Source organism: Aythya marila (assembly GCF_965140915.1).
Source record: "Aythya marila genome assembly, contig: HAP1_HAP1_SCAFFOLD_170, whole genome shotgun sequence".
Taxonomy (NCBI): domain Eukaryota; kingdom Metazoa; phylum Chordata; class Aves; order Anseriformes; family Anatidae; genus Aythya; species Aythya marila.
In genome coordinates this window covers 287468-309460 of record NW_028137300.1, presented here as the reverse complement: position 1 = coordinate 309460, position 21993 = coordinate 287468, and the positions used below count along the sequence as shown (strand labels likewise).

The window sequence follows — 21993 nt, the reverse complement described above, 5'->3', positions numbered from 1 at the left end:
CCTGAATAGGGTATGGCCTTGGTGTCCCAGAGCAAATTGGCCATGGCTTTGGGCAGAGTAGTGGAGATGCAGCCCAGGTCGTTGAGGGCAAGATTGAGGAGGAAGAAATACATGGGGGTGTGCAGGCGGTGGTCGCAGGCTACAGCAGTGAGGATGAGTCCGTTGCCCAGGAGGGCAGCCAGGTAGATGCCCAGGAAGAGCGCAAAGTGTAGGAGCTGCAGCTCCCGCGTTTCTGTGAATGCCAGCAAGAGGAACTCAGTGATGGAGCTGTTGTTACACATTTATTGCCCCTGAGCAAGGTAGTTTGTCCAAAAGAAGAAGTGACATTGTAAAATTTAAGGACTTCTCTGACCAAAATACTTTGTATGTCTCATAGAACAGTCACACACAACACATCCTTTCCCATTCCTTTCACAGGAAGAGCTTTCTGCAGCTGCTTGGCTTACTTCTGCTTGGTGTTTTGAGGGTGCCAAAAGAAGCAGGGGGCTGTGCTGTGGGCTCTGCAGCAGTCAGTCCTAGTCTACAGCAACAGGTAAAAGGGAACCCTAAGTGATCTGGGAAGTCCACTGGGCAAGGTCATCTCCCTTTCTGCAGGAATGGAGAAGGTCAAATAACTCCTCAAGAAACAGCAAAGGTGGCGTTGGTACAGTCTGTGTGCGGAGGTGTGTGAGGTGCCTCAGAGCAGCAGCAATGCTCGAGGAGCCTTAGTCTCTACTACAGATGCTCCTACTCCATTACCATCCTTCTGCCTCAGCACATGGGCAGGAAAATGAAGCAGATTCTAAAAAGTGCACTGCCTTCAGGTAGCTCTTGCCGGGCAGTTCTGCAGTGCAGTGCCCTAGGGAGGTGTGGGGCTGTGAGCAGCCTGCCCCAGGCAGCAGACTCTGGGCAGCAGCAGGACCCTGCCCTGCCCTGCGGTACCAGGGGGGCTCCTTCCACCCTCAGCTTCTCCCCGCAGCCCCTGGGCAGCTCCCCAGGCAGGCTGATTGTGGAGACTGGCAGGTAGCAGAGGCCCTGCCGCGGCACACAGCCTCTGGGGCACAGCAGGGACCCTGCTCTGCACCACAGCCCTGGGCACCCCTGCCTGCATCCCCGGCTTCACAGCCTGCAGCCGGCCTCAAGAGACAGGAGCCCTCGGGCCCTGCATGCTGACCCTGCAGCACACAAGCCCTGCATGCCCTTCAGCTCCAACACCAAGCATCCTCCTGACAGCTCCCATCAGCTGAGGGCTGGGCCAGCTCCAGGAGAGCCTGGCAGGGTGTGCAGTGGCATTGCCCTGCACCCAGAGACTTACCATGGGGAGGTGGCTGGGAAGCTTTCTCCCTCTGCCAGCTCTCCCCTGCCTTCCTATTCCAGGCTGCCCTGAACCTCTCTCCCCCTTCTCTCCTCTCCCCATGCCAGCTGCACGCAGTGCCCCCAGCAATGCTGTGCCTGGCAGAGGAGCTTTATCTGGGTGGCTGAAGCAGCTTCTCAAGTAGTCCAAGTCTGATGCAAACTCCAAAGCCTCTCACAGTGCTAACGGTCCCACTGAGGGACATTACTGTCAAGGCCTCCCCATGGACTTGTTAGAGCAGAAAAGGGCAGGCAGTGAAGACGGGGAGACCAAGGCCCAGGAAAGGCCCTGATGCTGAGGAAACCTTGATGTGTCCCATGAAGTCCAACAGTCGGGCCCTGACCCCAACCTCTGGGAAGGGAGATGCTGTCCCTCCAGTGGGGTTTAGGGCTCTTCCTGGGTCAGTGCACGGTGGGTAAGTGCCAAGTACAAGGCTACAGGAGGACATCTCCCAGGCTCCTGGAGGGGGATGAGAAGGCATTGAGGCCCTACTGCTGTAAGGATGAGGTGTCTCCTCATAGGCATCACTGACGGAGACAAGGGCCAGAGCCCAGCAGACAAAGCTGTTGGCTCTGTCGGGGGTTTCATCTTGCAAAAGATACTTGACAATAACCACCACACGCTGTCCTATTGTCCTGGTTTCAGTTAGAACAGAATTAATTTTCTTCCTAGTAGCTGGTGGAATGCTGTGTTTTGGCTTAGGATGAGAAGAGTGCTGATAACACCCCGATGTTTTCATTGTTGCAGAGCAGTGCTTCTACCAAGCCAAGGACATCTCAGCCTTTTGCTCTGTCCTGCCAACAGGCAGGCTGGGGGTGCAGTAAGAGCTGGGAGGGGACAGACCCAGGACAGGTGACCCAAACTAGCCAAAGGGGTATTCCATACCATCTGACGTCATGCTAAACAATATATAGGGGTGGCTAGCCAGGGAAGGGGGCCGGACTGCTTGGGGTTAGGCTGGGCATCGGTCAGCGGGTGGTGAGCAATTGCATTGTGCATCACTTGTTTGTACATATTATTATTATTTTCCTATTATCACCATTGTATTATTATCATTATTATTGTTATTATTATTTTGTTATTATTATTTTCCTGTCTTATTAAACTGTCTTTATCTCAACTCACGGGCTTCACTTTCCATTTCTCTCCCCCGTCCCAGAGAGGGAGGGGGGAGGGTGAGCAAACGGCTGTGTGGTATTTAGCTGCCAGCCGGGTTAAACCACAACACCTATGCTGTCACGTCTGCACCTGTTTCCCTGCAGGACTTAGATACCCACCTTGATCCCCACCTTGCTCTCACCTTGCTCTGAGCACCTTCCTGACTTGACTGATTTCTCTCAATCTGCCCTCATTAATCCATGAAACACAAAGCCAGGGGCTGATCCGGACATCCCTAGAGAGGGAGGGAGAAGGATGAGTGAACCTCTACAACAATTTAGTAGAGGTAAGAGGCTTCAGCTAATATTGATGCTGCTTTAACACAGAATTAAAACATTGATGTAAGGCCGTTAGCCAATTTTAAAGAGTAACCACTTTTAAAGAAAACCCACATTTGAAGAGTTTTAAAGAGTAATCCCTAAACCTAAATGCTACTCCAACACCCTGACAAGAATCCCTATTCTAATGCTTGAACTCAAAGTATTCCATGAAGCAAAACTCAGCCCATAGTCCTTTGCCCTTGCCTTTACTCTTGTCCTCACCCTAATCCCTGCCTTCAATACTAGCATTAACATGTTCCATTAAACCTAGACTTCTAGGCAGATGTAAAACAAAAAACTGTTCCACAAAGCTTGCCCATAACCTAACCACAGACCTGACACCCTAAGCAGAACAGCCCATCTGCTAAATTTCTAATCCAGAAAAGTGAACCCTTGTCTCTAAGGGACTAGAGAGGTCAGCTCTGCCTCAGGATCTCCAGCCCCAGCAGGTGGAATGTGACTGTGGCAGGGACTGTGAGGTCACTTCTGTCTCTGCAGTGGATAGGGCAGCAGCAGGAACGTGTCACAGAAAGGGACTGTGAGGTCACTTCTGTCTGAAGCTGACAGGTCAGCCTTGCCTTCTCCCTGGGATCTGTACTTTCCAGCTGACATCTGCCAGTGGCCCTGCTAGGCCAGCAGAAGGCACCTGGTTGGCATGCTGACTATGGGATCCCCTCTTCCTCCATACCCAGGAGGACCCAGACAGAAAGAAGGCCCCCATATGGGTTGTCCTGTCCCTTCTGCTTGAGTCCATGACTGGAGAGCAGGAGGCACAAAGCTTGGCTGTGTGTAGCCAAGAAGCTGCAAGAGCAGCAGCCAGCCCATGGCTCAGGAGATGCTGCTGAGGTGACTTCTGTCTTGTTGATTGCTGTACCCATGGGCTGAGGCCAACTGCGTGAAGTTCAACAAGGCCAAGTGCTGGGTCCTGCACTTGGGGCACAACAACCCCATGCAATGCTGTGGGAAGGGCGGCTGGACAGCTGCCCAGGGGAAAAGGACCTGGGGATATTGGTGGATAGTCGGCTGAATATGAGCCATCAGTGTGCTAAGTTGGCCAAGAAGGCCTGCCTTGTACCAAGGATACTGTGGTCAACAGACGTAGGGAAGTGATTGTCCTTCTGTATTTGGCCGTGGTGAGGCCACACCTCAAGGATTGCATTCAGCTCTGGGGCTCCATGTGTAAGAAGGACACGGATCTATTAGATCTGTGCCCCATCCCTTAATGCATTCAAGGCCAGTTTGGATGGGGCTTTCATCAACCTGATCTAGTGGAAGGTTTCCCTGCCCATGGGAGGTGAGTTGGAATTATGTGATCTGTAAGGTCTTTTCCTACCTGAACTATTCTGTGATTCTGTAAATATGAAACACAGCACCATACCAGCTACTAGGAAGAAAAATTAACTCTATCTCAGACAAAACTAAGATAATGTCCAGCACTTATTCCATACAATCTATGTCATGCTCAGCTCTGTCACTTTCTGATTAATCACCACCACCTTTCCTGTCTTTTGATACACACACAAAAATGTCATGACCTTAGTCGATTGGTGTCAATAATAATAGTAATAATAATAATTCCTTTTGCGTTCTATTAAATTGCCTTTATCTCAACCCATGAACTTTTACTTTTTTTTTTTTTTTTTTTTTTTTTTCCTCTGAGTTCTCTCCTCCAACCCATTGGGTGAATAGTTTTGTAGTGCTGAGCTGCCTGCAGGGTCAAACCACAGCAAGTCTTCTTGGTGCCTAGCGTGGAGCACAAAGGTTGAGATGACAGATCTGACCAGAGCATTTTAAAAATAAATTATTATAAGCATTAGATCAGTTTAACAGTTGCTGATCACAATATTGATCTTTCTGATCTGGGGTCTGTTGTGCTTCCTTTCAGAACTGTGTTGTATAGCACATTAGTAACTTCCATGTCATGCTGTTTGTCAGTTCTGGGGGCTGGTTTAAGGTTACTGTTTTTCTGTATTGGATAACATTGACTTCTGATAGGATCAAATTATTGCCCCCTCAATACCTCAGGAACCATCTCTTCATCTCTTGGAAACTATTAAGAATTACAGTCTTTGTCTTTTCTCCTCAGGGAGTAAATCTATGCAGGGTGGTGGGGGATGCTTTTCCCCACTTCTTCACTCTCCCTTTCTCCTTCACCTCATGCTTCTCTTCCAGGCTAATTACAATAGCTCTTCAAAGCTTTGAATATCCTTGGGATGGTCAAACCAGCATGTTCCTATTTTTAGGTCTCCTGAATACCATTCAGTTTTTGTTTAAGTTTAAACAATTACTTAAACATGCCATCCAGAGATCTGTCCAGAGGCAGGAAAGTTAGGAGTGGCAGGGAGAGTTCGAGGATCTGGGCAGACGTCTAGTGTAGTGGGCATGTCCAGTGCTTTGGAATTTCACCTCTGAGCAAGTGCAGAATCCTAAAAAAACTTGTGAAATGCTTAGAAATTTGTGTCATCATCCCAGCAATTTCAAAGAGACACAAATCACTGCAATATGCTGGTGGTTAAGGTATGCTTATGAAGCTACAGTCCACGCCTCTCAAACCACTATGACTTTTCCTGCGGGCACACTCCAGCCCCTTTGACAGGCCCAGAGCCTGTCCAAAGCCACTCCAAACCCTGCTACAGGCCCTACAGGGCTTAATGGTTAAACACATCCCTATAATAGGCCCTATAACCACTCCCAAACCTGCAATAGGCCTTGCAGCCACTCCAACTCATCCAAAAGGCCCCGCAGCCAGAACAACTCCTGTGATGGTCCCTACAGCCACTCCAGCCCCTGCAATGGGCCACATCACTGGGCCAGAGAACCAACCTAAGCCAGTATCGGTTGCCTCTACCTGCAAGAGAAAACAGTGGGTGTGAAAAACTCAGTTTTTCTTTAGAAAGGAAGGAAACTCCTACCCAGACAAGAAAGGAGGAAAAAGAAGATGAGGCAGGTTTCTCCAAAGTTGGGCCATCTTGGAAGCAGGAGGTCAAAGCAGAAGAAATCATATAAGCATCAGAAACCAAATGGTCCCTGTCCCAGGGTAAGCTACGAGGTATGGGAAAAGATTTCAGCAATCATCTTGGTGAGCACATTGTCATCTGGCTGCTCCAGTGGGGGGAGAACAGGGCCAATAGCCTGGAATTGGAGAGCAGGGAAGCCAAGCAGCCAGAATCTCCCTCTAGGGAAGGGCTGATGGACAAAGCCATTGGAAAAGGGCACAAGGAACTTACTCCCATCATGCCTGAAGGAAAGGTCTCCCTTGAAAGATCTTGTACGTCAACCAGGAAAGTGGACCACCATGCAGAGGGGTATCCATTCCTGAGGAAATTAGACATGCTGAAGGCGATCTGTAGAAACCTAGATAACAAACAGCTATCCAAAGATCCAGATGAAGTCAAGTGCACATGACCCATGTGGCAGGAGTTTGTACAGAACACACCATCATCATATGCCAACCCATTGGCAGTGATGACCAGGAAAGACCAAGAGGAACCCATGGTGGATGAATTGGCTAGCCAACTATGGCATTACAAAGAAAGTCTCTCTTCTTCCCTATGGGCCTGTGTCTCATCCAGAAAGAAACTTTCCCAAGAGGTCCAACAGCTCCAAGAGAATATGGCTTCCTCCCCACCTGCACGAACCAATAGCTCAGCTATCAGATGTAAGCATCCCTCTGCTCAAGAAAGGTAACATAGTGGGTACATACCAGTTTCTATCCTGTGCTTTTGACTGTGTGACCATGGAGAGGCCATGAGAAAATGCGATGCAAAAATTGACCTCCACCTTACAGGCACGGATACATGAAGCACAAGGAAAAACATTGTCAAAAAGTGGTTCTTCTGAGACACTTGCTGCTCCAATTTCTAGTGGTCAACCCTCCAAACAGAGTAAAGAATACTATGAGCAGGACTCGAGGGGCACAGCTTTCACCCTGGGGGAGGGAGAGGACAATCAGGTATATTGGACTTTGAGGATTATTGGCCTGGCACATCAAACACAAGACTTAACTGTATTGGAGGCTGAAGTGAGTCTAATGGGGGAGTGGAAAATGCAACGCATTGGGACTGGCCTGGAGGCTCTGTGTAACCTTGGCGTAGACTACTTCAGGAGCAGGTACTTCAAAGGTCCACAAGGGTATTGGTGGGCTTATGGCATAGCTGTCTTGGAGACAGAGGACAGGAAACAGTTGTCTACCTTGCCCACTCTTTCACAGGACCCTTCTGCAGTGGAGGTGCTGATGGCCAATGAGCAGCAGGTGCCAATCGCTACCACAACAGTGCACCTGAGGCAATATTGCACTAACAGAGACTCCCTGAGTCCCATCTATGAGCTGGAGAGCCACGGAGTGATCAGCAATACTCTCTCACTCTTTAATAGTCCCATATGGACAGTGCAAAATTCTAATGGTGAGTGGAAGAGAACGGTGCACTTCTGTGGCTTGAATGAAGTCCCACCACCACTGAGTGATGCTGTGCCAGGCATGCTAGAACTTCATTCAGTACGAACTGGAGTCAAAGGCAGCCAAGTGCTATGCCACAATTAATATTGCTAATGCATTTTTCTCCATCCCTTTGGTGGCAGTACGAAGGCCACACTTAGCTTTCACATGGAGGGGTGTCCTGCCCACCTGGAATCAACTGCCCCAGGGCTACTTTTGCCATGGGCTGATCCAGACTGCCCTGGAACACAGGGAAGCTCCTGAACACTTCCAACATACTGATGCCCCATCACATGGGGCAACACAGCAGAAGTATTTGAGAAAGGGAAGCAAATGTTCCAAATCCTTCTGAAAACCTCTATTGCCCTATAACAAAGTAAGGTCAAGGGACCTGCACACGAGAGCCTAATGCAGGCTGTCCAGGTTCTGTGGGACCCCTGCTTGGGGAAAGGTTGGGCATCGGTCAGTGTGTGATAAGCAATTGCACTGTTCATCACTTGCTTTATACATATAACAATAATAAAAATAAAGTTTATTATTATTTATTATTAGTATTGTTACTGTTATTCCTATCTCTTCATTTTCTGTCCTTTTACATTATCTTTATTTCAACCCATTGTCTTTTTAGGGGTGGGTGTGAGCTAACAGCTGTGTGGTGCTGAGGTGCCTGACAGGTTAAAGCACAACATGTTTGACAACCACAGTCTAAAAGCACAAATCACCCTTGTAAAAGTCATCCTTCCTGTGTTCAGAGAAGGGCAGTCGGTGATGAATTCGGTCTGCCTCAAACACCACACCCCAGCAAAGACCCTGCTGCCTTCAGGTGCTGTCAGCCCTGAGGCCTTGAGGACACCTCGAGGGAGCCCAAGGGCACAGAGCAAGCAAGCAAAGCGGGTGCTGTGCTGCTGAGCTGGGCCAGGCTCCTGGGCCCAAGGGGAGCTCCTAGCAAGCGGGCAGCGCATCAGAGAGACAGCTCTGCCCAGGAGCAGCTCCTCTGCACAGCGCAGAAGGGCTGGGGGCTCTGACAGCAGCTGGCACGGGGAGAGGAGAGAAGGAAAGAGGGCTTGTGAGGAGCTCAACAACAGAGGGCAGCGTGTAGTAGGACACATCTGCAGGCTCTTGACACTGTGAGTCTCTGGCAGCAGAGCAATGCAGGTGGGGTTGCTAGAGGGGTCTTCTACAGCTGGCACATCCGATGGCTGATAGTATCTGTCGGGATGGGTCTCTGTTTCTGAAGTGTTTTAGAGAATGGCATTATGAGGAAGCATTTCAAGAGGAAGATTGACTCTTGGTTTATCTGAAGGGTAAGGCTTTTTCTGCAGTCTGTGTTTTGAGATTCCTGCCATGGAGGGGAGGCAGATTTCATAGTAATGGATTATTGGGGTTGTACAGCAGACTGAGGCTCCTGGAGCATTGCATTGAAAAATCAAAGTGCCAGTTATTAATTTTGTGAAGTCCCTTCCCACACCTCATCCCACAGACTGCACTAACATCATCATTGTGGTCCTCTCAGGTTTTATCCTAGCTGACCTTAGGAGCTGCAAACCCTCTGTGATACCCAGTGCCCTGTCTTTGAGAGGTGTCTGCAGGCCAAAGCAGAGCACACAGCATTTGCAATGAGCAGGAGCTGCCTCCTCTGCAGGCAGAGCTGCAGCACAGGAGGGTCTGCTGAGTGTCCGTCTGTCCCTCCCTGGCCTTGCCTCCCCTGGCAGCAGCACGCTGGTGTTCCTCCTGGCTTCTCCAGCTGGCCGTGCTACTGCTGTTCTTGTTTCCAGGCATTAAAAGGAGCTTGGAGACAGGTCAAGGGAGGTGACCCTCCCCGTCTACTCTGCCTTGGTCAGGCCTCACCTGGAGTGCTGTGTCCAGTTCTGGTCTCCCCGGTGCAAGAAAGACAGGGATCTCCTGGAAAGAGTCCAACGGAAGGCCACAAAGATGATACGGGGCCTGGAGCATCTTCACTATGAGGAAAGGCTGAAACCTGGGTCTGTTCAGCCTTGAGAAGAGAAGACTGAGAGGGGATCTTATCAATGTTTACAAATATCTTAGTGTGGGAGACAGAGGGATTTGGCCAACCTTTTTTCAGTGGTTTGTGGGGACAGAACATGGAGCAAATAGCCAAAACATGGAGCACAGGAAGTTCCGCACCAACATGCGAAAGAACTTCTTCACGGTGAGGGTGATGGAGCTCTGCAACAGGCTGCCCAGGGAGGTTGTGGAGTCTCATTCTCTGGAGATATTCAAGGCCTGTCTGGATGCCTACCTGGGCAGCCTGCTCTAAGGAACCTGCTTTGGCAGGGGGGTTGGACCAGATGATCTCTTGAGGTCCCTTCCAACCCCTGCAATTCTGTGATTCTGGCTGGGGATGGGGTTTCACATGCACATGAAGTGAACCCTTGGTGTGCTTGGGGAATGGCAAATACAGGGACAGGGTGAGGTGTCTGGAGATGTGCACTCTGAGTCTGGATTCAGCAGTGTCCTGCTTCTTTTCAGGTGAACATGTGAGCATAATTATCCTACAGCTCATACACATGCCAGCAGAAGAGACCAGCCTCTATAGACAGATCGGCTGTCCCCTCTGAAAGTACAACCTGAACTAAAGGGACAGTACCTTTGCCTCTGAAGATTCACAGGATTTCACTTGGAATGCAACAGAAGTGCCCAGGATTTATGCCTTATAGACAGTCCTCAGGTGTGGTGGGGCAGCTAGAACATAATATAGAAAATATAAATCCACCTATGTTCTTCATCTCTTGCTGTAGGTCAGGACTGACTCCTGCATTGTCCAGAGCAGAGTTGCCTGCTCCCATGGAGGCCCTAAGGCAGCATCACTAATATGGCATGAAAAAGACCCGCCAAAGGTCTACGAATATTTGCAGAGGGAGGCTTAAAAGAGAAATGGAAATTATTCCTCTCACATAACTCTGTGGTAAATAGTCTTCCTCTGTCTTGAGCAGGACTCCGTGGCAGAACCTGTAAATGTCCAACAGCAGCTCTGTGAGTGAGTTCCTCCTGCTGCCATTTGCAGCCATGCGGGAGCAGAAGCTCCTGCACTTCGCGCTTTTCCTGGGCATCTACCTGGCTGCCCTCCTGGGCAACGGACTCATCCTCACCGCTGTAGCCTGCGACCACCGCCTCCACACCCCCATGTACTTCTTCCTCCTCAACCTCGTCCGCCTCGACCTGGGCTGCATCTCCACCACTCTGCCCAAAGCCATGGCCAATGCCCTCTGGGACACCAGGACCATCTCCTATCAAGGCTGTGTTGCACAAGTCCCTTTCATAGTCTTCTTTTTTGATGCAGAGTATTCCCTTCTCACTGTCATGGCCTACGACCGCTACGTTGCCATCTGCAAGCCCCTGCATTATGGGAGCCTCCTGGGCAGCAGAGCTTGTGCCCAGATAGCAGCAGCTGCCTGGAGCAGTGGCTCTCTCCAAGCTGTCCTGCACATGGCCAACACATTTTCCCTGCCCCTCTGCCACGGCAATGCTGTGGACCAGTTCTTCTGTGAAATCCCCCAGATCCTCAAGCTCTCCTGCTCAGATGCCTACCTCAGGGAAGTTGGGGCACTTGTCTTTAGTGTTTCTTTAGTTTTTGGTTGTTTTGTTTTCATTGTGATGTCCTATGTACAGATTTTAAGGGCAGTTCTGAGGATGCCCTCTGAGCCAGGCCAGCACAAAGCCTTTTCCACGTGCCTCCCTCACCTGGCTGTGGTCTCCCTGTTTCTTAGCACTGGCATATTTGCCTACCTGAAGCCTCCCTCCATTTCTTCCCCATCCCTGGATCTGGTGGTGGCTGTTCTATATTCAGTGTTGCCTCCAGCAGTGAACCCCCTCATTTACAGCATGAGGAACAAGGAGATCAAGCATGCAGTAAGGAAACTATTTGAATACATCTTTCTTCAGCAGAAATAATGTGCATATAATACTAACAGGACACACAGGATTTCTGAAAAAAAGACTCCATGCAAATTCTAGAAAGTAATTTTCTTTATTATTATTTCCTCTAACTTGTGGCTTTGATTTAATGTTATTCTAAGTCTCTTAATTTATTATTATTATTATTATTATAAGTCAATAATTTCAAATACCTTTACAATCGATATTCATGTTTAAATAAAGACAATAAAGAAACTGGGAGAAATCCATTGGTCTCAACTGCAATCTCTTCCCATCACCAGTGCCTCCAGCTGTGAACCCCCTCATCTACAGCATGAGGAACCTGGAACTAAGGGATGCAGTGAGGACGCCATTTCAATACATGTTCTTCAGCTTCTTCACCTATAACAATTATCCTATAATCAGAAACACCTATTTTTCTCAGATTTTTTTTTCTTAGTTTACATTTGTCTGTGTTATTATTTTCACTAACTATTGTTTCTGATATAAATAATATTATTCTTAGCCTTCTACTTGTTAAAGATTTACCTATAGAACCAGGCTTCCTGTGTAGATAAAGACAATAAAGAATCCAGCAGAAATTCATTGGTCTCAGCTGCCATGTCTTCCCATCTCCTCTGGAGCTGGGGGAGCAAGCCCCGGCACGCAGGAGGGGCTCAGGGACAAGAGCCCAGCTGACACATGAACGAGCAGCCCTGGTGGCCCTCGGGGCTGCCCCTCACTGCCCGCTGGGTTCTGCCTCTCTGCTGCCTTCGGGTCGGGGCTGCTGCTTCCCTGGAGCCATGGCCAGCAGCAGGATGTGGCCTTTTCACTGCTGCTTTCTTTTGGCTTCCACATTGGTCTCGTGTTTCTTGTATTTGGGTTAGACTTTATATCTCATGTAATTTGATGCCAGTCCTGTTGTCTCTGCAGTGGCATCCATGTCCCAGCAGGCAGCAGCAGGCACTGTGCAGTCCTCTGTCACAGCTGGCCTCCCTGCTAGCACCAAACAAAAACCAAACAGTAACAAAAGGGGCTGTTCAGGGCAAACCAAGAAGCCTGGATGCCTCTTCCAATGCTACTGTCTGGAATAGAGAGAAGGGGTTCCTCCTTGCTCTTCTGTTTTCTGGGCCTCTTCATGGAGTAAAGAACACAGGCTGAAAATCCCAGGGTGATCTGTGAGGGATCAAGGACTGCACCAAGAGCTCTCTTTATGGTGACACTTGCCAAAGTAGACAACTGGATTCATCTGCATGGGACTACACCCCCTGTAGCGGGGCTGATGGCCGATGCAGGCCTGGAGAGGAATCTGGAGCTGCCAGGAGAAGTCAGAAGATCTGCAGGAACAAGGTGTTCAGTGGGCAGTGATTAGAACCTCATAAAATGAGTGATCATCCAAAAAAGGTTTTGGTAAAGGAAAAGGCGAATTTGAGGAGACAATGGGCTAAAGCAGGGCTCTGCAATGCCAGAAGTGGTGGTGAAGAGTCATCAGGCAAAGGCCCATAAGACTGCAGAGTAACTGAGGATAAGCATTTTGAAGTGCTGTGGGCAAGGTCTGGTGCAGCACTTGCCTGCCCTTTGTGCCCTTAGAGACACCCGATTGTCCTGCCCAGCACTGTCCTATGCTGCTGAGCCATCAGGGCAGATGGAGAGGGGCTCAGCAGCAGAGATCCCCATGGAGTTGGGTCTGCTGCCCCCCCGAGCAGCATTCCCGGGGGTCCCAGGGCACCACAGTCCCTGGCTCTGCACAGCAGCACTGCCAGCTCTACCTCAGGATCTCCTGTCACAGCAGGAGGAATGTGACTGTGGCAGGGACTGTGAGGTCACTTCTGCCTCTGCAGTGGATAGGGCAGCAGCAGGAACGTGTCATGGAAAGGGACTGTGAGGTCACTTCTGTCTGTAGCTGACAGGTCAGCCTTGCCTTCTCCCTGGGATCTGTACTTTCCAGCTGACATGTGCCAGTGGCCCTGCTAGGCCAGCAGAAGGCACCTGGTTGGCATGCTGACTATGGGATCCCCTCTTCCTCCATACCCAGGAGGACCCAGACAGAAAGAAGGCCCCAAGATGGGTCGTCCTGTCCCTTCTGCTTGAGTCCATGACTGGACAGCAGGAGGCACAAAGCTTGGTTGTGTGTAGCCAAGAAGCTGCAAGGCCAGCAGCAGGCCCATGGCTTGGAAGATGCTGCTGAGGTGACATGTGCCTGGTTGGCTGCCAGGCTGCAAGGAGCCTGATGGGTTGGGATGCCTTTTAGGAATGGTTCCATCCTGACGGAGCTTCCATTAGTAGTAGGAAAGAGCAGGAGAGAAAGACTTCCAGGGAGTGTACCTTGGAAGTTATGCATTGGCCATGAGGAAGAAGAAATGTCCCTCAAAGGGCTGAGCCGTGGTGTCAGAGGTGACCCTCTGATCAGACCGTGGCTTTGTGTTTCAGGGAACAGCTGGTGAGGGTTGACGATACATGGGTGAAATCAAGGGATGAGAGCAAGGTGGTGAACTGAGAAGGGGGTTCTGCAGACTCCAGGAAATAGGGCAAAGTGTGGGACATCATAGGACAGCCTGCAGAGGAGAAGGCAGAAGGTGCTGGCATGTTTCTTCATTAAAATGAAGAAACTCCTAACATCTCTTCCATAGTTTTCTTCTAACCTTCATGCCTTGTGCAGCTAATTGCAGAACTTGCATGGTGTATTTAAAAAGGAAGATTTCCAAAAGCACCTAATATAAATTTTTTCTGTTTTTAAAGGCTGAATTTTGCTGCATTTCAGTTTTGAGCATCATTCTTCTATTGCTGTTCATCCAGGGTGACTGCTTTGGAGACCTCTATCAGGAGGAAAAGCAGAGTCTGGAGGTCTTACACCTCCACTGCCAGCAGTGGTCTTTGTCCCTGTAACTGCAGCCCAGCCCAGCACATGAAACCCTTTCTAAGAAAAGTCAGGTGTTCTTTGGGAACAAAATAAATAATAAAATATATTAAAATAAATAAAAATAAAATAAAATAAAATAAAATAAAATAAAATAAAATAAAATAATTGAAATAACCATTGGAATCTGAGAAATTCTGCTTGAATATTAGTAAACACCTGGACATCCATGGTCTCTCATGGGTCTTCTGTGGAAAACTCTGGAAGAAAAGTAAAGAAAATATTTCTTCAAGTGGCTGTAGTTGTACCCACGAGCTAGGCCTCTTTTGGGAAATTGTCCCCTTCCAGTCACAGAAACATAAACTGAGTAATGTGAAAAGACCTGCCCAGTCAATAGAGTAGGGCAAAGTCATGCTTCCTGTGCTATAGATGCAAAAGGCAAAAAGAATTGCATTTTGCCTTACACTGCTCAAGGATGTGTAACCCAGGTCATGCAACTTTGCCTCAGTACTGACAAGTCCATCACTAAACCATGCTACTAAGTTCTACAACTACACCTTGGCTCTCCAGTCAATGAACTAGCTCATGGATGGCAATCAGGGAGTCCTGGTTAGCATGGTAAGGAGGAGCTGGAGGTTAGCATGACAGGAGGAGCTGGAAGCCATCGTGCGGCAGGCAGGCTACGACTTGGTTGCCATCATGGAGACGTGGTGGGACCAGTCTCATGACTGGAGTGCTGCAATGACTGGCTATAAGCTCTTTAGAAGGGACAGGCAGCACAGAAGGGGTGGTGGTGTGGCTCTCTATATTAGAGAGTCTTTCGATGTTGTAGAACTCGAGGCTGGGAATGACAAGGTCGAGTCCCTTTGGGTTAGGATCGGCAGGGACAACAAGGCTAGCATCCTGGTTGGGGTCTGTTATAGATCGCCAAACCAGGATGAGGAGACGGATGAGGAGTTCTACAGGCAGCTGACAGAAGTTGCAAAATTGTCAGCGCTTGTTCTCATGGGGGACTTCAACTTCCCTGACATATCCTGAAAGCACAACACAGCCCAGAGAAAGCAGTCTAGGAGGTTTCTGGAGAGCGTGGAAGATAGCTTCCTGACACAGCTGGTTAGTGAACCTACCAGGGGTGGTGCCCCGCTAGACCTTCTCTTCACAAACAGAGAAGGACTGGTGGAGGATGTGATTGTCGGGAGCTGTCTTGGGCAGAGTGACCACGAAATGGTGGAGTTCTCTATTCTTGGCAAGGCCAGGAAGGGGACCAGTAAAACCACTGTATTGGACTTCCGGAGGGCTGACTTTGTGCTGCTCAGGACACTGGTTGGTAGAGTCCCTTGGGAGGCAGTTCTGAAGGGCAGAGGAGTCCAGGAAGGCTGGGCGCTCTTCAAGAGGGAAATCTTAATGGCGCAGGAATAGTCTGTCCCCACGTGCCCAAAGACGAGCTGGCGGGGAAGAAGACCAGCCTGGCTCAACAGAGAATTGTGGCTTGATCTTAGGAGAAAAAAGAGGGTTTATAATCTTTGGAAAAGTGGGCAGGCCACTAGGGAGGACTATAAGGATGTTGCGAGGCTGTGCAGGGACAAAATTAGAAAGGCCAAAGCTCATCTGGAGCTCAATCTGGCTACTGCCGGTAAAGATAACAAAAAATGTTTTTATAAATACATCAACACAAAAAGGAGGACTAAGGAGAATCTCCATCCTTTACTGGATGCGGGGGAAAACTTAGTGACAAGAGATAAGGAAAAGGCGGAGGTGCTCAATGCCTTCTTTGCCTCAGTCTTTAGCGGCAATACCGGTTGTTCTCTGGATACCCAGTACCCTGAGCTGGTGGAAGGGGATGGGGAGCAGGATGTGGCCCTCACTATCCATGAAGAACTGGTTGGTGACCTGCTACGGCACTTGGATGTGCACAAGTCGATGGAACCAGATGGGATCCACCCAAGGGTACTGAAAGAACTGGCAGAGGAGCTGGCCAAGCCGCTTACCATCATTTATCAATAGTCCTGGCTATCGGGGGAGGTCCCAGTTGACTGGTGGCTAGCAAACGTGATGCCCATCTACAGGAAGGGCCGGAGGGCAGACCCGGGAAACTACAGGCCTTTCAGTTTGACCTCAGTGCCAGGAAAGCTCATGGAGAAGATTCTCTTGAGATTCATCACGCAGCACTTGCAGGGCAAGCAGGCGATCAGGCCCAGTCAGCATGGGTTTATGAAAGGCAGATCCTGCTTGACGAACCTGATCTCCTTCTATGACAAAGTGATGCGCTGGGTGGACGAGGGCAAGGCTGTGGATGTGGTCTACCTTGACTTCAGCAAGGCTTTTGACACCATTTCCCACAGCACTCTCCTCAAGAAACTGGCTGCTCTTGGCTTGGACTGGCACACACTTCGTTGGGTTAGAAACTGGCTGGATAGCCAGGCCCAAAGAGTCGTGGTAAATGGAGTCAAGTCCAGTTGGAGGCCAGTCACTAGTGGCGTCCCCCAGGGCTCGGTGCTGGGGCCGGTCCTCTTTAATATCTTCATCAATGATCTGGATGAGGGCATTGAGTGCACCCTCAGTAAGTTTGCAGATGACACCAAGCTAGGTGCGTGTGTCGATCTGCTCAAGGGTAGGAAGGCTCTGCAGGAGGATCTGGATAGGCTGCACCGATGGGCTGAGGTCAACTGCATGAAGTTCAACAAGGCCAGGTGCTGGGTCCTGCACCTGGGATGCAATAACCCCAAGCAGAGCTACAGGCTGGGAGAGGAGTGGTTGGAGAGCTGCCTGGCGGAGAAGGACCTGGGAGTGATGGTTGATAGTCGGCTGAATATGAGCCAGCAGTGTGCTCAGGTGGCCAAGAAGGCCAACAGCATCCTGGCTTGCATAAGAAACAGTGTGACCAGCAGGGCTAGGGAGGTGATCGTCCCCCTGTACTCGGCTCTGGTGAGGCTGCACCTCGAGTACTGTGTTCAGTTTTGGGCCCCTCACTACAAGAAGGACATCGAGGTGCTTGAGTGGGTGCAGAGAAGGGCGACGAAGCTGGTCAGGGGCCTGGAGAACAAGTCCTACGAGGAGCGGCTGAGGGAGCTGGGCTTGTTCAGCCTGGAGAAGAGGAGGCTCAGGGGTGACCTTATCGCTCTCTACAGATACCTTAAAGGAGGCTGTAGAGAGGTGGGGATTGGTCTGTTCTCCCACGTGCCTGGTGACAGGATGAGGGGGAATGGGCTTAAGTTGCACCAGGGGAGTTTTAGGTTGGATCTTAGGAAGAACTTCTTTACCGAAAGGGTTGTTAGACATTGGAACAGGCTGCCCAGGGAAGTGGTGGAGTCACCATCCCTGGAGGTCTTTAAAAGACGTTTAGATGTAGAGCTTAGGGTTATGGTTTAGTGGGGACTGTTAGTGTTAGGTCAGAGGTTGGACTCGATGATCTTGAGGTCTCTTCCAACCTAGAAATTCTGTGATTCTGTGATTCTGTGATATGATGCTGTCTCAGGTGTGCCGCCATGGTAGCCATTGGCACCTGCTGTTCTTCAACCCTCAGCAAACCCACAACAGAAGGATTCTGTGGAAGGCCAAGCAAGGTAGACAACTGTTTACTGTCCCCAGTCTCCAAGGCAGTGATGCCAAAGCCCCACCAGTGGTGCCCTCTGGAACTTTGAAGTACCCTCTTGTAATAAATGACTATGTCCCAAATAGAATTACAATCAAAGTTTACAAATTTTTAAGCTAATAGAGGTAAGCAAACAGCACTGGGTGCGCCAGGAGTCTCTGCTCCACCAAGATGCACACCAGTTACATCAAGCAGCTGGTTTTTATGCTCCTAGGCTAATACATATTCATTACTACTTCTAGTAAAGGCAGGGTTACTATAATTAGTTCCCAGAATCCGAACCCTCCCACTGGCACATGAGTATCAGTCTCCAGTGGTCCCTCTGGGGGGTCTCTCATGCTGAAGGCTCATAGTCTTCCTCACAGGCTTTTTTCTTTTCCTTCTCCTTTGTCCATCTTGGCCGGATGTCAGAGACTTGTGCAGAGTCCCATGCAAGCTTTCTCTTTCAGTTGTCCTTCAGCTTTCCCCTTCTCCTTAATCTCTTGGCCAGATACAGAGACTAGTGTAGTGTCCCATACAATAGTCAAAATAGTTAGCAGTTATTCTGAACCCCCCCCCCAGATATCAGAAACTCAAGGTTTACCCTTCAAGCCCTCTATTGACACGAATTGCTGAAACATTCCTTACACTCTCCTGAAGCAGTCTATTCCGAGGATGAACATAGCCTCCAGGCCAGTCCCAATGGGGTGTTTTTGCCATTCCTCCCCAGTTAGACTCACTTCAGCCTCCAAGACAGTTAACTCTTGGGATCCCCCTGTCACTCCAGAAATATAGGTGGGTTCTACCTCTTTAAGTCTTGATGTCGTTAGGGTACACTGTGCACCGGTGTCCAGTAGAGCCTGATACATTTGTGGGTTTCATGTGCCAGGCCATTAAATGTACACAGTCCAGTAAACCCAATTGTCCCTTTCCTCCCTGCATCCCCCTGGCTGGAAGCAAGACCCCTCTAGTCCTGCTCATAGTATTCATTACTGTGTCTGGTAGACGGCCCACTGGAAACATGTCCCACTATGGCACTGTCACCCCATGTGGCAGGGGAGAAGGCGATGACAGCCAAGGGGCACATCTGGGTGTGGAAGGTGGGGCCCAGCAGAGACAAGGAGTCAAGACAGTGGTGTGGGCAACACCAGGAGAAGCAGCCCAAGGGGTGGTGCTGCTGGTGAGGACAAATTTGTGCCAGCAGCCTGAGTGGGCAGCAACTGTGCGCTGGTGAGGGGAGGCCAGGAAGCGCATGCCAAGAGCGCTCCTGCCAGCAGAGACAAGGCCAGGGCCGGGGCTGAGGCCAAGGGGAGAGGCAGGCCCAGGGCAGGGGGCTGCAAGGGCCATGCTGAGCTCCCTGCCCCAGAAGCAACCGCACTGGCCCTCAGCAGATGTGCTGGCTGGCACACATGGGGAGGTGCTGGCGTGCATCAGAGAGCAGCAAGGAGGGCGCTGGAGAGGGCCGGGGCAAGGCAGGCAGCAGATCCCCATGCAGGGGCTGGCTGGCCCTGGATGCTCCATGAGTGCGTTGCAGGTCCTGGCAGGCTGCGGTGAGGGGGCAAATGCCCTGGGCCCCCTTTCTGCTTTGACCAGGCCAGCAAGGGCCCAGAGCAGCCTCCTCTCCCCTGCCCCTCCAGCTCTGGGCTCCCTTCACGCAGTCCTGGCTCTGCAGCACCAAGCCCTGCTGGGAGCCCTCCCCTGCATGCTGCCACCACTCCCTGACGCTGCTGTTGCCCTTTGCTGGGCAATGCCCAGCCCAGCCCAGCAGCCCAGGCTGGGCTGGCCCCAGGGCAGTGCCCACTGCAGGCTGCTGCAGGGCTCTGGGCATGGCCACCACAGCCCCAGCCCCTCGCAAGGCACCTCAGCTGCTGGGACAAAAGCGGCTCTGGGCCTCCCCAGCAGTCCCCAGGCTGGGGCCAGCCATGGCTCAGGCGATGGAGGTCCATGAAGCTGCAGGAGCCCTGGTCTCTTGCCTGGGAGATCCCTAGCACAGAGTATCTGTGTCCCACAGGGCCAGCACAAGAGGCCTGGCCCAGGCACAGAGCAGCTCCAGATTCCAGTCCATGAAGCTCCAGATTGCCCCACTGAGTAGTGATGGGCAGCCCCAATGGCCAGCTGAGCTATTCCTAAATGTGACAGCAGTGCTTTTGGCCTTGAGCCCCTTCTCCATTGGGAGAATGAGATGGGATCTGAGAGCTGTGAATATCTAATGGCTTCTTTATTGTCTTTATCTACACTGGAAGATTGGTTCTTGAAGTACCGTAGATGACTGGGTCAAAATAAAAATCAATATGTAGGAGGATAAGAAGAAATTCCCTTAAATTAAAATAATACTATCACACGTTAAAAAATAAAAATAAAAAAAAATAAAAAAAAAAATCAGAAAATATTTTGTGAGATATTCGCTCAGTATTTTTAGGCTGGTGAGCATATTAATGATGCTTAAGAAGTATGTATGAAAGTAATTTCCTGAGAGCATTTTTCAGTTCCTGGTTCCTCATGCTGTAGATTACGGGATTCACTGCTGGAGGCGTCACTACGTACAAAAATGCCACCGCCAGGTCTAGGGATGGGGAAGAGACGGAAGGAGGCTTCAGGTAGGCAAACAAACCAGTGCTGACAGTCATAGAGACAACAGCCAGGTGAGAGAGGCACGTGGAAAAGGCTTTGTGCTGGCCATGCTCAGAAGGCATCCTCATCACCGCTCTAAAGATCAGCATATAGGACACCACAATGTAAACAAAACAAAGAAATACTAAAGAAAGAGTAAAGACAAGTGCCCCAACTTCCCTGAGGTAGGCATCTGAGCAGGAGAGCTTGAGGATCTGGGGGATTTCACAGAAGAACTGGTCCACAGCATTGCCGTGGCAGAGGGGCAGGGAAAATGTGTTGGCCATGTGCAGGACAGCATTGAGAAAGCCACTGCCCCAGGCAGCTGCTGCCATCTGGGCACAAGCTCTGCTGCCCAGGAGGCTCCCATAATGCAGGGGCTTGCAGATGGCAACGTAGCGGTCGTAGGCCATGACAGTGAGAAGGGAATACTCTGCATCAAAAAAGAAGACTATGAAAGGGACTTGTGCAACACAGCCTTGATAGGAGATGGCCCTGGTGTCCTAGAGGGCATTGGCTGTTGCTTTGGGGACAGTGGTGAAGATGCAGCCCAGGTCGAGGCGGACGAGGTTGAGGAGGAAGAAGTACATGGGGGTGTGGAGGCGGTGGTCGCAGGCTACAGCGGTGAGGATGAGTCCGTTGCCCAGGAGGGCAGCCAGGTAGATGTCCAAGAAGAGCCCAAAGTGCAGGAGCTTCTGCTCCTGCTTGTCTGCGAATGCCAGCAGGAGGAACTCACTCACGGTGCTGACGTTGGGCATTTGCTGACATTAAACACAGCTGTCTGTTGAAGAGGATAAGGTAGAACAAGTTAGTACACACTTCTCTGAGGGAGACTTATTACGAGCCTTAGAGCACCCCCAGCCCGAGCATTTGTTTGCAGGAGAACCTTTCTGCAGCTTTCTTGCTTGAGCTCCAGCTGGTGCTGGCTGATAGTGGCACTGGGAGCAGGGGCTGCTGTGGGCTCCAGAGGAGTCCTTCCTGCTGTGCTGCAGGATGGAAGCAGGAAGATGGGAGAAACTCAAGTGCTGTCCACTTGGCACATCCATGAGCTTTTCAGTGTTGTTGTCAACAACCCAATGCAGAGCAGAGCTGCAGGTATTTTATTTTATTTTTTTTTTGCCCCCCCCCCCACTTTTTTTTTTTTTTTAATTTAGCTTTCAATAACACTTCTAATGCTTATGACAGGTGTTGGATGCTTGAACTCCCTTACATTACCTGTGCACTCCCAGAGAAATCCTGTGGGTGCCAGGAGGCAAAGGGACCGTGCCTTGGTGAAGACTGACCAGTGCAGCTCTGTCACTTTTGTCATTCCTCTGAGCTACAGGACCATCCCACTCTGGTGTTTCCCTGAGGAAAAAAAAAAAAAATAAAAAAATTAGATGGCTGCTAATTGAGGAGAGCCACAGCAAGCCAGAAGGAGCTTGAGAGCTTCTCCTCGTCTGAGCTCTGCCTGCTCTGCTGGCCATGCCTGCCCCACAGCCCATGGGATGCAGGGGGAGAGGAAGCCAGGGAGGGACTGCTCAAGGAGAAGGCATCTGCACTGCAGGGCATGGCCACGAGGTGCCCGAATCCCCCCTTCCACAGCGTTTCTAGCAACAGCTCCTTCTGGCCGCCTGCCCCTCTCTCTGCTGCCTGCAGCTGTTCCTGCCGGGAACTTCTGATCTGTGACCACCTCTTCTTTCCCCCTGTCCATGCTCACAGACCCCATCCCATGCGGCTGTGCTCAGCGCTGCCCTGCAGCACCCTGCCACCAACAGGACCCTGCCAAGGGGCACCTCCATGGCTGCAGGAGCTATGGAGTAGCTGACAGAGAGCCTGGCATGGGCAGCCATG

General features: G+C 50.5%; 2 protein-coding genes across 2 annotated transcripts; one reads left to right on the top strand and one right to left on the bottom strand.

The window, feature by feature from the left end:
- Positions 1-10273: 10273 nt before the first annotated feature.
- On the top strand, positions 10274-11158 carry LOC309890934 (olfactory receptor 14C36-like; the record flags this gene model as incomplete). Its single annotated transcript, XM_082785325.1, has 1 exon — positions 10274-11158. One exon carries the CDS (start codon positions 10274-10276, stop codon positions 11156-11158), a length of 885 nt encoding a protein of 294 aa, XP_082641451.1.
- An 8736-nt stretch (positions 11159-19894) lies between these two features.
- Positions 19895-20918, bottom strand: LOC309890933 (olfactory receptor 14J1-like; the record flags this gene model as incomplete). Its single annotated transcript, XM_082785324.1, has 2 exons — positions 19895-20593; positions 20897-20918. The coding sequence occupies 2 exons, from the start codon at positions 20916-20918 to the stop codon at positions 19983-19985; spliced, it is 633 nt and encodes a 210-aa protein (XP_082641450.1). The 3' UTR covers positions 19895-19982.
- Between the last annotated feature and the right edge of the window lie 1075 nt (positions 20919-21993).